Here is a 17,952-nt window from a genome sequence, read left to right as displayed (position 1 = left end):
ACTAACACTCGCACCTACGCAGATCGCTGATCCGCTTACCCGCTGACCCTGTACCAGTGGTTAGAGGAAACCTATTTCTACATCCCCAAACCCTCCCGTCTGCCGTGCACTCTCCATAATTGGATTAGTTGAAAATATGTTTATCCCCCGAAAACTGGCAGATTATATTTTTTTTAATACACATGTGGAAACTTATTATAGCATCAGAAAACATGAACCAGCGGATCCAGGTCGTGGCGAGAGGATTACAAACTACTAGGTCGTGGTTGTGTGGTACCGCTCACTCCCACTTGACTTAACAGGACAAACATCATAGAGCAAAGTGGGAATGTGTGTTCCTCGCGCTGTACAAAGTACACACCTACACTGATATATGGTTGTTCAGGCCGGGGTGCTACATTTAGCTGGTGATTCAGGGCCTGTGTGTTCCTCTGCAGTGTAATCTAGCCCTCCTACTGGGACAGTAAAACTGAGGGAGGGAGGGAGGGAGGGAGGACTGCAGTCAGCACATTCACCCAGGAGAGAGCGGAGTGGGGAGAGGGTGATCATCTTTTGGCTGCTGAGTTAAGTATAAAACCTTAGCGACAACAACCATGTAAGCACTGCACAGCGATGGCTGCAGTCATGATGACTGGACCAGCACATAGGAGCCATAAGGGCAGAGCCCTCTATAAAAGGCCCTGGCTGCATCTCCTTTCTCAACTAACTTTACTTAACTACTTCGAAACCAAGACAAAATACAAAACAGTTGCTTTCTTCCTTTTCTCTCACACTTTGACTGCTTGTGGCTGCTAAAATGTCCTAAATGTCCTCTGAATTGATTAGAACACATGGGATTGATCTGTTTTTTTGTGGTGAGTTTTTTTTTTACCATGGCTCCAGAAATAAAGACCAACAGTCCAAAATTCTTCGCTGGCAATTTTTATTGAGATATTCTGTAGAACTGGGGAACCGATGATTACAAAAAAATGGAGAGCCAGCATTTAAAGGCAAAAACAATTGTCCATAAATGTTCTACATGCTACACCTTTAACCTAATTTATCATGCTTGCTTGGAAAAAAAAAAAAAGTAGATATAAATTCAATAAAAACATACGATTAAAATAAAATTAATGACGTACAGAATACTTCACCATTAACTTTGTTTTAATGTACCTTCTGTTGCTTCCATGCACACAATTCTAACATTACATTTAGATTAAAAAAAAAATTAAGACTGTAGGCGCCTTCTTTAATCCACAAAGCAGTTTTTCCTCTCAAAAAAAAGAATGCACCTATAAATTAAAAAAAATAAAAACGAAATAAAGTGATTTCCTTAAGGACACAAATGATGGAAAATGGAAAGCTTCTTAACTTCTTAACAACTTAGAAAGGGATGAATTTGCATCCTACCAACCAACACACACACCCACCATAGTGCCCGAAATGAAAATGGAAGTACATCCAATGCCTCAGTCTCCAACAAATCACATTGAAATAACACATTTTGATAAAATAAATATCGCACATTTGCTAGAAATAAATAATGATGATTGAATACACTTCACTATGGCAAATGCAAAAAAAAAAAAATCCAACCGATGAAAAGGTCACTATGTCACTGCATGGTATGAGGATGGTAGTGTGTGTAAAGCACTAGTGCGGCTTCGAGTGAGACTCGCGGCTGTTACCTTGAGGTAGATAACACATTTACAAAGGTCTACATTTAATGGTTGCTGCTGGCATCATGTGTCAAATAAATTTACAGTATGAAAGGGTTTTTAAGGAAGTCTTTTTAGGGGGGAAAAAAAATTATATATACATAAATAAGTTACAAAGACTTAGTAAAAAAAAAAAAGAAAAAAAAAGAAAAAAAAAAGAGAATACAAAATAAAAGCCCCACCCCTTTTGCTTGTGTCCCCCCCCCCCCCCAAAGGCTGTTGGTCTGAAAGCACTTCCCCAGCCTACAGCAATGATGTCAGTGACAATGTCTCCCACTCTGGTACAGTACAGTACTCTCCACCCCCTCTCCTCAGCCCCCCCACCCCCACCTTCTGCTAGCTTAGCCTAGCATCACAGCTTTCAGATCCCTCTTCATCTCTTCCTCTCTCTTCCTCTCCCTCCCTCCCTCCATCCATCACTCTTCTATCTGTTTAGTCTACAATACTCAAGTGTGCAAATGACATGCCAGTTTTGCAATGAGGGTGTGGCGGACATGCACTCAAACCGGCCCAGTGACCGAGGCTCAGAGTGATGACCAACATGTGCTAATTCACCGACTTAACCCTTTACTTTGAGTTCATACATCTAAAAAAAACAAAAAAAACATGTTTTTTTCTTTTTTTCTTAAAAGTAACCGTACAATAAAAAGGTATGAAATGATTCAAGTAAAATAACATACTATCATAATAAAATAAAAAAACAACAAAATAATAACAACCAACAACGGAACAGCCTAGATCTTTCACTGCGAGAGGAGTCGTTTTTTTTCTTTTTCTTTTTTTTCCTTTCTTTCTTTTTAATTCAGATGCTTGAAGATGCTGCTGTATGTTTTATGGGCGATCTGTGGCGAGCATTTAACAGCGGAGGGGGCGAGGGACGCCTGGATGGATTTGAGAGGTAGTCGCCCGGGCTGTCGAAGCCGGGCAAGGCAAGAGAGTCCAGCTGCATGTTAAACATGATCTCTCCGCTCCTGGCCAGAAAGTCCTCGTCCAGCTCCCTCTCCCTGGCTTCCGAAGGCTCCGGCTGTGGGCTCTCGCTGGCCTCCGCTACCCCCTCCTCCTTCCTGCTGAACAGACGGTCCAGGTAGCTGGTGTAGGTGCTCTCCTTCTGGAGCTGATCCTCTTTACCAATGTCCCAGCATGCCTCGTCGATCAAACTACCCTCTACCCTCTCCCCCCCTCCGAAGCTCTCCCAGGGGTGAGCTGGCCTTCCCGCAGCCACGCTCCCTCCCCCTCCGAGCTGGGCCTGGTTGACTAGGCACTTCTCCTCCTTCTCCTTGCTAATGGACTTGGACATGGAGCCTGACCGCGGAGCCTCCATCTGAGACACAGACGAGTTGAGCTCGTTCAGGAGGCCCACGTCGTTAAGGAGTTCTACCTCGCCGAGGAGGCCCCCCTCGTGGCAGCGCTCCGGCTGCAGGCTCAGTTTGATGGTACCGGCGATGAAGGAGTCAAAGTCAAAGCCCTGGTTCTGTTGGGTCTGAGTCTGGGTCTGAGTCTGGGTCTGAGTCTGGTCTGAGCCTGAGGCTGGCTCTGAGTCTGATTCTTCTCCTGCTCCGTGTCCTTCTCCACCGGGCTTTGGATCTGGGTCTTCTCGGCCTCCTGGAGGGCCATCTGGGCCTTCACCAGGCCGTTCTTCTCACACTTGCTCTTGGCCTTGCGGTCGGCCTTCTCCTTGCTCTGCTGCTCCTTCCAGTTGGAGAGGTCGATGATGAGCTTGGGTTCGTGGTAGTGGTTGACCTCGCTGTCCCTCCAGATGAGGTTGTCCAGGTAGGAGGGAGACAGGGCCTTGTAGTTGCAGGTGTGGCTGCACTCCAGGTCACAGTACTTGTTCTCGTGGTGGTGGTCGTCGTGCGGGTCGTCGTGGCTCGTCCACGAGCGCTCGGGGGTGAACATGGAAGAGTAGTCGAACGACGGCTCGTCCAGGAACTTCTCCCGGTCCCCGTCAGCGTACTTGCGAGGGTCCACCTGTAGGGGGAGGGCGTTGGGACGACAGTTAGATCTATGCCAAAAAAACATCCCTGTCTATACGGCACTGCTTTCGACCTGTGTGTGTGTGTGTGTGTGTGTGTGTGTGATCCTACACACCTGGACCTCCTCCTCGTCGGTGACATCGGAGAGGGCCCGGGGGTCCACCTGAACCTCGTCTGAGTCATGTGTGCTGTGCAGGTGCCAGTCAACCTCTGACAGCTGGCTGTCGTGATACCTGAGAGAGAGAGAGAGAGAGAGAGAGAGAGAGAGACGCTTAAAACAGACCGCAACCACAACCACACACACTAAAACCACCACATCATCAACTCTGACAAGTCTCAACGCGAGGACAACACATGAAAGGTTTGCGTGCGAGTGAATGTTTAACAGGCAGTAGGTGTATTGTGTATGAGAGAGAGAGAGAGAGAGAGAGAGAGAGAGAGAGAGTGTGTGTGTGTGTGTGTTACCTGTCCCAGGTGTGGCTGTGGCTCTGGTCCATGAGGAGGATGTCGTCCACCTCGTCCTCGATGTGGAAGGGATGGAGAGACACGGGCTCGTCCAGGGGGAAGGAGTAGTCGGCCATGTAGGGGTGGGCCAGGGCTTCCTCCGCTGTCAGGCGGTCCATGGGGTTAAAGGTCAGGATCTTCTCCAGGAAGTCCAGGGCTGGAGGGGGGAGAGGAGGAGGAGGAGGAGGAGGAGGATCAGCCTTAGGATGCCATTGTATTATGATGGTATGATATTGTATGAGAGAACGAGAGAGATACAATGAGTGACTCATGATTATTCATGAGAATGGCCTTATATGCAGAGAAGTAGTGTGCTGAGGCATGAGTTTGTCTGGCGCTGTGTGTGTGTGTGTGTGTGTGTATGTGTGTGTGTGTGTGTGTGTGTGCATGTGTGTGTGTGTGTATATGTGTGTGTCCATGGGGACTAACGTCAGGCACCCGTTTCGCCAGCGAGTGTCAGTGAGTGTGGCTGGTACGTGTGTGTGTGTGTGTGTGTGTGTGTATGTGTGTGTGTGCGTGTGCGTGCGCTGGCGTATACTCACCCTGAGGGCTAACGTCGGGAAGCAGCTTGGCCAGCGGCGTGTGGGGCTGGGACATGTCGCTGCGTATGAAGACGGGTATGACACTGTGCAGCTCCTGCCTGTCCTCCTCCCTCAGCACGGGGATCGACTCCAGGATCAGCTGCATCTGCTCCAGCTCATGAGCCCCTGGACCGAGGGAAGAGTCACGGTTATTATGCGTGATTTGATGAGTCGTCTTCATCATCATCACGAGACAGTGAGGGGATTTGTGTCTGTCTGATGCACAGAGGATGACTCAAAAAGGTAAAAAAACAACAACACACACACACACACACACACACACACACACACACACTCGGCTGAAAGTGGCTCGGGAGCTGGCTGAGAAGTGAGTCAGTCATGTGTGGTTGTTGTCTGACGGAGGCAAACATGTTGCACGCTGGTATTTGCATTCTCTTCCTCTTGAGGGGGTTTCACCGAACCAAGGTCGGCCTGATCTGCCTGACAAACATTCCTCCTACATTAGGTCATGCAAGATAAAGCAGTTGGACATGGGCTCCTACATGCGTGCATTCAGTCAGTCACACCACAGCCTTTTACAACCTCTCCTTGGGCGGGAAACTAGGACCGTTCAGTCCAGACAGGTTGACCTGTGTGCTCTACCAGGGCGCGTGCCTAGCCTGTTCTCCTATCCTTCAGTTCAGTGGCACAGTCACCGCTTTCATGGTCATGGCCTGCCTCTGTGTGTGTGTGTGTGTGTGTGTGTGTGTGTTCTCTCCTGAGGGACACTGACCTGCGAAGAGGGTCTTCCCCGTGAGCATCTCGGCGAAGATGCATCCGGCTGCCCACATGTCGATGGCTTTGGTGTAGTTGTTGGGAGACAGCAGCAGGCGAGGAGACCGGTACCATTTAGTCACCAGCCCTTCTGATAGATAGCCCTGGGGAGGGGGGGGGAGAGAGGGAGGGAGGGGGGTTGTCAATGGGTGCTCAGTAGAAGACTAGCCTAGACAGGCAGGCTCTGACAAAGCAGAGCCCCTATTCATGTCTCTTTGATGCACAGAGAATGACTCAAAAAAGGGAAGAAGACATATTGGTCTGAAAGTGATTCAGGAAGCCTTCGGCTTGAACTATGAATCATGGTTATCAATCATCCTAAACGTGTCCTGCTTCCCCCAATCGTGGGTCAAAGTAACCGGTTCTCTCTTAATGCTCAGTCACGTTCTGCCCTGCGGTCCCAGTCTGCAACACAGGCGTTAACCAAGGACACGGACGTCTGTGCCCAAGATCCACACCTATTCCTTAATAGCTTTGTCCTGGTCACGCTTGTTGACTGACAGACAGACAGACAGACAGACAGAGAGACAGACAGAGAGAGGGATGAAAGAGAGAGATCAGACATGTGCAGGCCCTGTCAGCAGACCCAGAGAGAAGGATAATCCCCCTCCGCCTGACACACCCCTCTGCCTGACACCCAATATGCACTTCTGGGCCACTCTACTGTCAGCAACAATATGCAGCCTGCATGTCTGTCCTCTGGGACAGCAGCATCTATAGCACAAAGGGACCGGCCACCGCCGGTGTGTCTGTGTGCGTGGACACGTGTGTGGTGGGGGGGGGGGGAAGAGAGAGAGTAAAATGACACCTTTTCTGCCCCCCCACACTTACCCCTCACAAACCAGCATTAGGAGTCGTGAGGCAGCTGTTACTATTTACAGGGGGCTCCTTTTCCTGCCCTACTTTTGGCCCAGTTGCCTGATGTCATTGTCATGACGTTCTCATGAGAGAAAGAGAGAGAGAGGAGAAAGAGCATTGCACGCCCGCAAGTTTCGGTGGTGTTTACACAGGACCTGACCTGACCATAATGACCGACAACGTGGTGACACCAGCCTGTACCCAAAGCCTCCTTTCACATGGCCAGTCAACGAGCTGCTGCCAGGCCCAAAGATGACTTCATCACATCACATGAAGCTCGGCTTGCAGTTTTATAGACTAGGAAAGTGATCTAGGCAATAAAGGTATTCTAGGCAACGCATGCAAGCCATTTGGGCCCGGTTGACTGTGGATTTGCATAATATGAGCTCTTGGTACATCTCTTTAAGCAACAGGGGGTCCGCTTATGACCCGTCGAATGCTGTGCCACCATGGAGAAACACCAGAAATCACACAGTCTGCCGTTGCAAAAGAGATGAAGCAATTGCTCTGTCTCAGTCTCCTTAAGCAATGTCAGGAAACTGAGAGACTTACTCAGAAGTCCACAGCTAAATTATCGCATATTAGAACTTCCTATCAGGAAGTTGTAATAAGTGTCGTTGCAATAAGTGAACGTTCCAGTTACAGCTTTTTCCTAATACCACACACACACACACACACACACACACACACACACACACACACACGGGGAGTTAGAGCGTCTTTGACTACTGGGGTGAATTGACGCAGCAATCATTTCCACAAACTAGGCCAAAGCCACAGGTTTCTAGAGAGGGGCTGAGTCACCTGTTCCTGGCTGTGGTTGCAGCACAAGTTAGCTCGCAGGGACAACTCACCTGAGGGGGGAGGAGGAGGGGGAGGAGGAGGGGGAGGAGAGCAGAACCAGTTCAATCTCACACACAGTAAAGCAGCTAACCTGAACCACTCTGAACCTGTCGTTTCAGAGTCAGAGAACCTGGTGACACTTGGGGAAGCTCAGAGAGCTCACTGGCGCTGCACGTATTTATAAACAGCTTTCTTCCACACACCACCCACCCACACACACACTCTGGCTGAGAGGCAGGCATGGTGGCACTGGGGAGTCCAAATAAAACTCAAAACACGTCAATTACAGAGAATGTCAGGCCTGTTAAGAGACACTGGTATGAAAACAGAGAGGCAGGGAGAGAGAAAAAAAAGAAAGAAAAAGGCTTTAAACTTCCCTCACTTGAATCATTCCCTTGTTGTCTTAAGGTCCTCTGAACTACGCGGTGGCTCGTTGCTAGCAGGAAAAGTGGGTCAACGTGAGTATGTGAACCACTGGGAGGGACTGGGTGGTGTGATACGCAGGATGCACGTGTGGTGGGATGACTAGTGCCCCCCCCCCCACCCCCACACACCCCTCAACCCAAGTCTGCATAACATTCCAGGAAATTTCCACCCGCACACTCAACATACCAACTGTAAGCTCTCCCCATGATCATTCATACCGGGCTATAGGCTGGTCCCTTTCTAAGACGGAACGCCCCGAGGTCAAACGCCATAACCAGCTTACTAAATCTGCCTTATCACAGCACTGCCTGCCGTTCGGACCTTACCGGCATCCCCAAGAAGTCTGACTCAAGCTCATTCACGGCAGTCTTGTATGGAAACGATAATACATTACCATCCATCGATGATGAATCTGGGTTTTTTTTGTTTTTTTATGGGGATAGACAGTAGAGATTGACAGGAAGGATTTACTGCAGGCTAACAATGTTGGTTGGTAATTGTTCTAGGTAGGCTGTGATATATTCAGCTCTGGTCATATTGTGGGTTTGAGCAGCAGTTTGTCAACAGAATAACCGCCGGTTTCCAATACGCGCCGTGGTCAAAGCAAATAAACGCCCAGTCGACTAAAAGAAGCGTCGTGTTTACGACTTCAACCTCAGAAAAAGACAAGAGCCATTGAACAACAATGACCAAGGCTTCTGACCTTCTACAGATGGTTTCCTAGCTTTTGCCCTTCTACAGATGGTTTCCTAGCTTGTGCTAATGACCTCACTGAACCCACCTTCAAACTAGGTGGTCGTGCCGGCTCGTTGAGTGAGCAGATGTGATATCCCTCAGCTAAAGGGAGCACCGTCTAGAAGATAAACTATTGCTGGTTTACGGCCTTGTCCGAGCTAGTCAACCGAAAGGGCATGCTTTACACTAAGCTAATACTTGTATTTTGCCATCATGTTCTGCCAAGGGCTTATGCTAAGCTAGTGCCCCTGCCCTTCCCGCAGCGTGAAAGCAGACCCCGGTCAGAGGCTCCCAGGGCAGGACAAAGAGCTGGCTGGGAAAAAGAGAGGGAAGGTCGGATTCCTGCACGTGAATTCCTGTCATTCTTGAGACAGAGCCAAAGAGGGCGTCTGCTGTGGATCTCACACGGGCTAAGACGACCCAGAGCCTTTGAGGCAAAAGGCGTATGCACGCACGCACGCACACCTGCACGCACACCTGCACGCACACCTGCCAAACCTCCAGCTGTGCGTGTGAAGATTTCTGATCATGATTTATTTATTTAATTTCATTGTTTAAAACATAACTAGACAAATACAAGCCGATCAGAGCCAAAGACCTAGTAGCAAGTATCTTACTGTCTGCACATGGACCGAAGCACAACAATACAAATCTATGATCCATTCGTGCCCATATTAAGCCTTCCAGTAAATGCCACCCGTCATGTATGACACATGCATGTCTTTTAAGTTAGCAGCAGGTTAGCTGACTGCAAACGGGCTAGTCTTTATATAGACACTGCACCATTCAAATAGCACAGACCCAGCTGCCCCTCTACCCTCCCCAGCCTGCTGGAACTGGTGACTGCTTGTGAAAGCAGCTTTGCCCCCGATGACACTGGCCAACAGTAGAGAAAAGCGTTTTTTCCATCTCGGTCTGTGTGTGTGCGCGTGCACACTGACAGGTCACTCGGTTCAGAAGCAACAACACCTTTTGGTTCCACATTTCGAGGAATGTCCAGGGAGCCAGAGAGCCTAGATAAAGCTCTGCACCCCCATAGCTCAGTGGAGGCTGAGTAGGTGGGAATGCCCCCCCCCCCCCCCCCCTCCCCTCCCTGTCTGTTATCACAGCACAGACAGACGAGGGTAGGAACCGGGCCAGAGAGAGCAGGGCAAGGCAACACTGTGGCTGACACACAGCGTGTGGAGGTGAGCCTGTCTGCTTGGTTGCCACCATCCGCATGCGACCTGCTGGCTACACATGGAGCTATAATGAGTCACACACACACACACACACACACACACACACACACACACACACACACACACACACACACACACACACACACACACACACACACACACACACACACACACACACACACACACACACACACACACACACACACACACACAAATCTATAGCTAAACGCACAAGAACTAAAGCCAAACACAGAAGAGCTGACATTTGCAAAGGGGCTTTCAATGCACCCTTGCCTCCATTTCATCAATAAAAAAAAAACTGCTTGTATAAGGGAAAACTCCCAGCAGAGCATGACGGCTGTGGGGTAGGAGAGAGAGGGAGAGGGAGAGGGAGAGGGAGAGGGAGACAGTGAGAGTAGTGCAAAAGGGCAGTTACAGAGACTGAACAGCGTGAGAAAGTCACTCTTGACCTTCAGAGACACCTGCAGCTGGGGACAGACACACACAGACAGAGACACACACACACAGACAGACAGAGACACACACACACAGACAGAGACACACACACACACACACACACACACACAGAACCCTGCAATGCAGCCAATCTGCCATCATATTCCTGCTCAAATCAGCTCTAATGTTAATCATGTAGATAATTCTACTTTATGTAATTTCAGCCACTTGATGAGCCGTGAACAATGAAGTAGCTAATTGTGCATTTCCACACGGTGCTTTTAGCTGTCCCTGTTCTGCACCGTAGCATGATTGCTATTCAAAGGAGAGTCTCTCTCTGTTCTTCAGCAAATGCGACAATGGAACATAAAGTCAACATTTGAATTGCGTCACTAAAGAGACGCTACTTTGGGCTGAAGCCCGGCTGTTAGGAGGCCCTGTCTGGCGTACTGAGATGTGTGTGTGTGTGTGTGTGTGTGTGTGTGTGCGGTGCTGTGGCAGAGGCCTGGCGGTAAGGCTCCAAGTCTCGTGCCATGACTAATCTGAGACACGTGTAGACATCTGACTGCTCCACTCACTGGCCCTCCCTCTGCTTTAAAGAGGCCAACTAGCTGGAAAAAACCAACTGCCACCTATATCCGACTCCATATGGCCTTAAAACATGTAGCCATGTGTGAAATGTATATCACAGCATATATACCAGAATACATTGGGCAATGAGTAATCAACTAACAGTGATATTTTGCCATCGGAAGCAACCTACTTTGTCCCAATGCCATATCTTCTCCCTATATAGAGGAGACTCCTCAAGCTTGAATTAAATGTTAAATGTGACGTACTTGAAGGCACATGTACCAGAATAGATTTACCAAATGAGTGACCAAACAATATTCTGACTGGTGTGACTGACGCAGCCAAAGCTTATCAAAGCTATCCATGTCAAACTAAACTGACTGAATTCTCAGAAACACAGCGTCAAAATTGGCCGGTTACATTTGAAGATAAAACTCCTTAGCACAGAGACAGGATGCAGGTACGCCTCTCGGAAGCGGAAACTTTGGTTCCCACGACCGTTTCTCAGCAGAAATGCTCCCCCTGGGAAGGGAAACGGTGGTGCAACTTCAGGAAGTACATCCCATATTGTTTACTTCCTGCAGTGAAACGGCATCACCCCGGGGAGCGACAGGTTTCAGACCAGGTTAGGCAACCAACACACTTCCTCCTCGGCCACACAATACACAAACAAGGATGTAGTCTTTGCTCATTCTTTATCAACTTTACGAGTACACTCCTCTTAAAATAATCACTTCCTTCCTGGAATATTTACTCATCGATTCCGAATACCGATTCTTGCGCAATCTATTCAGTCCCACATTTTGTCCCACACTTGCTTCCCTTCCCCCCCCCCCCCCATATGTAGAGGCAATACTAAGAACAGCAGGAGAGAATGTTAGCCTCTACACCTACCTTGTGTGAGTAGTGTGGGTCCATGATACGAGCCAGTCCAAAGTCCCCTATCTTCAGGACCAGGTCTTCTGTGTTCACAAACAGGTTGGCAGGCTTCAGGTCGCGGTGCAGCACGTTAGCGGAGTGGATGTACTTGAGGCCCCTGAGGAGCTGGTACATGAAAAGCCTGGCGTGGCCCTCAGACAGGAGGCCCCTCTCCAGCACCTGGCACAGGTCTGTCTCCATGTACTCCTGCACGATGTACACCGAGTTCACCTCCGCCAGGGACACCACGTCCTCCGTCAGTCTGCGGCCGCTGGGACCCAACGTTTCGAACACCTGGCAGACAGAAGAGAAAAGAATACAGTGTTGTGACTTTTGAGTTGGTTCAATGTTTGGAAATGACCCGTTTTAGGGAGTGTTTCAACCAGGGGAGCGATGTTTTGGGCATGGTCATTTTGTACCTTGACAATGTTATCGTGGTCGAGGCGTCTGATGATCTTGATCTCTCGGAGGGCGTGTTTCACGCTCTGAGGATCCGTGAGTATAATCTTCTTCACAGCGACGCGCTTGTCACAGTCCGTGTCCACTGCCGAGAACACCAGGCCGTTGCCTCCATAGCCCAGGGGCTTCAAGTCCATGTAGCGGGGGCCCAGGTCAAAACCATGGATGTTCATCAGAGACTCAAACTTCTCTGCCATTTTTTTTATTTATTTTTTTAAGGTTTTACCACTGACTGAGCTCCTGCCTTCCAACTGACTCTGTCGTTGAGGTTTTTGGGTAGTGTTACAGCCTAATTTAAGGCTGGAGGAATCTAGGTAATGGATTTCTCCTATCGAAAATCTGAGTGTAGGTGATGTTCAGCCTGTTTTGGGGAGGATGAACTAACCCACCCAGGCAAAGAGGACTACTGTGTCCCCCTGTCTAGCCCTCAATGTCTGATACAGCGCTCTGATCTGTGGCCAGAGTGCCCTGTCATTGTATGCGAGAAATGGAGCAGCTCTTCAAAACTGAAATGCTTTTTTTCAAATGCTTGGCATCGGCTTCTACAATTCAACAGTCCTTCGACGACTAGTGTTTGAAAGACAGCAACGGAATGAAGTTGGGAAGCCAATTAAAAAGCGCTGAACGTAAGAGAAACTATAAAAGCATCTAGTTGCATCCTCACAGTGCAGATACATTCAGTGTATGACTGGTCCTGAGCAGCATAATTCTAATGTACCAAAAAGCACAAATTCTAAAGTATCTTCTTTTTTAGTCTTTTTTTCCTGTCTTCTTCCTGCTTAAATCGCTTGATCAAAAAAAGGGTCTGGCCTTAAGACTTCACAGAGTTTTCTCCCCCTCAATGATCGGGTGGCTCAAGCTCACCACAGTCGCAATCAAAACTATCCTCCATTTTACATGGGCGTTACCTGAAACACACAAACACAACAATGATCACAACACTGATCACAACACACTTCTGGCACAGTTTGAGAACATCACATGAACAAGCCTATGGGCTTAGCCAAAAGTGTCCTCTTATTAAAGCAGAGTAAAGGGATGGTACCAATCTCTCCCAGATTTTGTTTGGAACTGAGGCATGCCGATTTCCCCTACATACTGCCTGGAATATGGCGTGACCCAAGATATGAACACAGACGTGACGAAATATGACGTTGGGTAATGACTGTAATAGCCCAGAAATGTTGTTGAAATATATTGCCGTCATGCCAACCACGGCATGGAAACTCTCCCCTCCCCCGACTTCCTGTATTTGCTAGACAAGTCTGTTTCGGTGAGTGGTGCCGGTCGAGCAGAGCCTCCCTCACTAGACTGACTGATCGTCGTGGCCCTTCGACAATAAATGTGACCGGCGGTAGCTCGGTCTACAAATTCACCCACCGTGTGGATTAATCCAGATACACGATAAATATCACATCCTCCACACAAATACAGCATACAATAGTCTAGGGTGTGTTTTGGTAAATGTTCCACGCTAACTAGTACATGGCTGTGCAACCCTAACCCAGCCACGTTGCAGTAGGAGCTACAACGCTGAGACAGACAGACATACGTGCGATACTGGGCAAACGGACAGCCATTCTGGTACACTTTGGTCGTGTTGTCCATTTGAAAGACAGTATTGCCATCTTGCTTTAAGCAACAGACTCTCACAATAACATATGACTGGTACATGTGCCGTTATTAACGTTATCTAGCCTGTCCGGAATTGAGTCCGCGCAAACAGGCAAGCCAACAATACTAGCTAGTCATGTTAGCTAACTGTATCGGTAGAAGAAAAAGCTCACGGAAGATTGTTATAATGGTAATAGTACGAGCGGTAGTTGGCATGGCATAACGTCGGATTTCTAACGTATGTATACTGGTTAGTCTCTCTAACGGCCCCATTTCAATAACTAGTTCTCTACCGTCCCCCGATAGTTAGCTAGCTAGTTAGACACACTCGGGAGGACCGGAGCGAACGAAGCCCACTAAGGACGGGCATAAAGAAGCTAGCCTCACCGCTGACACGCCAACAAAACAAATGTCATTGACATTCATGCCGCTTGACTCCTTATAAGATCGTTCAGTGTCACATCGGGCGAATAAATTGACTAATGTAGCTAGCAAGACATTTCTTATACCAGCGGCCAATGATCCCGTGACATGAACAAAGGAGTCTGTTGTTAGTTGGTTTCGAGGGTCTTAGCTAGTCAGCTAGCCCCAGCGAGCTACGTGGTCTGTGTTCCCAACACAGACAAAGCCACCGTTAATCAGCCGTCGAAAATGAACATCAAATCCACGTCTATCAACAAAATACGACGCGTATACACAAAGCCACACAGAACGGGCATAATGTGGAATAACTTACTGTTCTCGTCCGTCTCATTTGATATATATTTTTTCACACCGAAACAAGCTTGGGCTGCGCTCCGCTCTCTCTGCCCTGCGAGTCTGTAGCAATCGCCATCCACACTACTATGGCAAGGCAGATGCTTGCGTCAGAGCCATTCAAGAAGGGTGGAGAATGGAGATAGGAAATCAGGCGGTAAATTCAAAATATTTAGATTTTTTTTTTTATACCTCTATATTGTATATAACTGTATATGCAGTCTTTCTTTCGAATAGCCTGGTATTGGCGTGTGGATCGTTGGTAGAAAGCCTATAGGCCTATGTGGAGGAAAAACCACAACAGTGCTTAAAAAAGAATATCTATGCAAAACAAGTAAGTAACTAAGGATATCTGACATGAAACAAATAAACCCCGCAGTGTTTTCATGCAAAATGTCAAGGGTAGGTTTGTTAGGTATATTGCATAATGTACAGAATTGAAGATCAACCATATTCAGCCTTAACCTAATTCAGTAAATTACGGCCCATGACATCATCAAGCCTATTTGGTTTTGTAGGCTACATACAATAAGTTAAACAAATAGCCTATAGACTTTATGGACCTAATGGCAACTATTATGTTATCATTCCTACCTGTAGAAGACTGTCGTTGGTGTGTTCCAGTTTCTATTTAAAATTCATCTGGCATATGGGTTTATGAGATGTGCTATGCTTGAAATTATAGACTACCATAAAATTGCACTGGCTGAGGGCTCTTCTTCTGTTGACTGCGGCAATACCGTTATTTTAGTGTCCCAGTCATGATCTGTTTTCTGAGAAGGCATTTAATGCTATTTTCAGATTATGGCACACAGTACTGCATTAGCCGCGTTAGTGAGAAAAATCCCTCGGACAGGTTACTTGTGCCGCTTGCGTTTTTAGATAGTCCATCTGTCATCGAGAGGCGCAGAGCGGATCGCCTTGTTTCCCCTTTGACCAGAGTAGGCTAGGATCTCCCTCTCTGCGACACACCTACATCTTCTTCCAAGTGAATATGCAATTAATAAAGATGAAAAGACAGAACGAAAAAAAAGAAAGATTTCTAATCCAGAGAGATTCGTGGCTTTTGGACCTCGTCCCCTGTAATCAGTCTGTGACAGAATTATGTAACAACGGGGGGAGAAGGAAAGGTGCACTGGTCCCTCAATATGGGTGATGAATGAACGCCAGCATCCCCAGCTCCGTAAATGCGGAGGCGGGACCTGAGGCGGTAGGCTGTTACATTAGCTGCAGTGCATCAGCAGTAACAGACCATGTGAATACCCATGTGCCCAATAATGCAGCAGAACACTAGCCAGACTGGGATGCAACAGTGGGGAAGAACCAAGGAGGAGGCATCTTATGCGACAGGCAGTGCTGAGCAGCTGCCTGCAGTCAGGTTATGATAACGTGTTTTGAGTGCAATGCGCGCGCGCGCGCACACGCACGCACACACACACACACACGCACGCACGCACTCACGCACGCACCTATTTTTGCCCATCTACCACTACCCTCAGGTTGGTGTTCTTGCCCTTCTTAAAGCTAGTGCAGTTAGGCCTATTTAATAAAAAAAAAACACGTGGAAACATACTTAGCTATTTTATCACTCAAGTCCGCTGAGAACAATCCTCATTTTCACATGTTTCAAATCAAAGGTCGGATCTGACCGCTCACTGAGCATTGCTCAATTATCATTATTTTCTATACCTTCACCTTTCGGTGACGTTGTCTGCCTTGTTCAAGAATGAATAACTGACTTGTGGAATTAAGCCAGCTATTTAAGCCTACTTCTCTGAAATGGTAAGAGGAATGAATAGGCATAAGACGATTTGAGTGACTGAAAATAGCCTTCTAAATCTACAATCAGTGACCGTTTGTCAGTCTTAGAACAAAGACATGTTATGCATTTTAGTGACCGACTTGAATCCTCCTGGCCCTCTCCTCACACATAGCATTAATGGATGTGGGTCATTGGGTTAGGCAGCATATTTCTCATCTACTCATTAGAGTTGAGATAACAACCTCATCGCAGCCTGTGAATGGCCCACTGTTGTGAAACAGGCTGAGCCTATAATCATCTTACATAAGAGTCAGACTAGGTACATACTGTTGATAACAGTCAATAGTAATATGTGGTCATGTAATGGGTTTGTCAATGCCTGAGGGCTCTAATTTGATAAGCAAGTGAAAAGGGGATTGCATAAGTGATCAGGACTCATGGACAGTTCCACGTCATGGAATTATAACATACAAAATGGAAATACTGTAATATGTTTTTAATTATGAGAAATAGGACACTGATCCCAGGTTATTGCTAGAGACAGCTCGTGTGCAAGATTATGAGAAACATGACACTATCCCCTACTCCTTTCGAAACCTAGAACTGAATATTTCTGATTCGGCGAGAATGGTCTTATCCTGAATAACATTATTTTTTGATAGTGCCATTTTGACAGCCTTTCAAAGAACGATGATAATGAATTAGCATAGATTTCACACAAATTGTTATTATTAAATAAATACAAACCATTCTGAGAACCACAACAGCTTCTCTATGAAATAAAACTGGTCTGGTCACTCACATACTGTTGTGACCACACACCTGTGTCTGTTGCTAAGGAGATGGACTTGTTGATGCCCTGTGCTGTGGATTTGAAAAGTGCCACTCTCCAAGACCAAGACGGTCTTTTCTCTGCACAGAATGTTCTCTGACTGTAAGTTCTCTGAACATTCTGTTTACGTACAGTGCTGGATGGCACTCTGCTGATGACAGCTTCTCACAAGCATGTCTCAGTGCTGGTTACCCAAACATGACCACTGGGTCAGGCTCTCAGCCCTCGCCTCACCATGGCTGTCAACTCATCACAGAGAGAGAGAGAGAGAGAGAGAGAGAGAGAGAGAGCATTTCTACTATAGGATATCCTTCTGTGATCCAAAGTTCTTTCATCTATTATATAGTATCTGAATATCTAACTACTCTATTAGTATCTTCTCCTCGTAACAAACCGCTCACTTCACTCACCTCTCCTACCTACAGTCAAGTTACACCACTATGCCCCTTGTCCCAGTCCCCTGGTCTTAGTCCCCCGGTCTTAGTCCCCCGGTCTTAGTCTCCCTGGTCTTAGTCTCCCTGGTCTTAGTCCCTGGTCTTAGTCCCCCTGGTCTTAGTCCCCTGGTCTTAGTCCCCCGGTCTTAGTCCCCCTGGTCTTAGTCCCCGGTCTTAGTCCCAGTCTCTTACCATGGTTGGAATCCTCCTGGTCCGGCCGGGAGTACATGGTAAAGTACTTGTTAATCCATGCGGTTCTGCAGCAACTGGTACAGATATCAAACAGTCCAACAGAGGGTGAAGAGATCTTCACTTCAGCCCGTCAGTACTGTATGAATACAACGGTAACCGGTAAGACAAGGTACAGTATCTTATATAGCCTGTGTGTGTGTGTGTGTGTGTGTGTGTGTGTGTGTGTTCTCAGAGCCTTGGTGATGTGTTAGCCAGCTCCATGTGCCTCTGGGTGTGAGGTGGGGCTCCATGGAGAGTAGATATAGGCCGGGCCAAAGGGGGGAGGAGACTGCTCTGTTTATGGTTTGGCATGTCAGCGTGTCAGATCCAGTACCGTTACAG

At 47.6% G+C, this 17,952-nt stretch overlaps 1 protein-coding gene across 1 annotated transcript; it reads right to left on the bottom strand.

The window, feature by feature from the left end:
* Positions 1-905: 905 nt before the first annotated feature.
* On the bottom strand, positions 906-17,821 carry mapk6 (mitogen-activated protein kinase 6). The gene is given in 10 exon segments (XM_083691548.1): positions 906-2,601; positions 2,604-3,236; positions 3,239-3,668; positions 3,789-3,906; positions 4,139-4,334; positions 4,720-4,884; positions 5,492-5,636; positions 11,499-11,816; positions 11,942-12,889; positions 17,572-17,821. Coding segments are annotated over 9 exon segments (2,346 nt in total). The 5' UTR covers positions 12,179-12,889; positions 17,572-17,821; the 3' UTR covers positions 906-2,497.
* Between the last annotated feature and the right edge of the window lie 131 nt (positions 17,822-17,952).

Source organism: Argentina silus (genome assembly GCF_951799395.1).
Source record: "Argentina silus genome assembly, chromosome: 19".
Lineage (NCBI taxonomy): Eukaryota > Metazoa > Chordata > Actinopteri > Argentiniformes > Argentinidae > Argentina > Argentina silus.
This window is presented reverse-complemented; position numbering and strand designations above follow the sequence as displayed.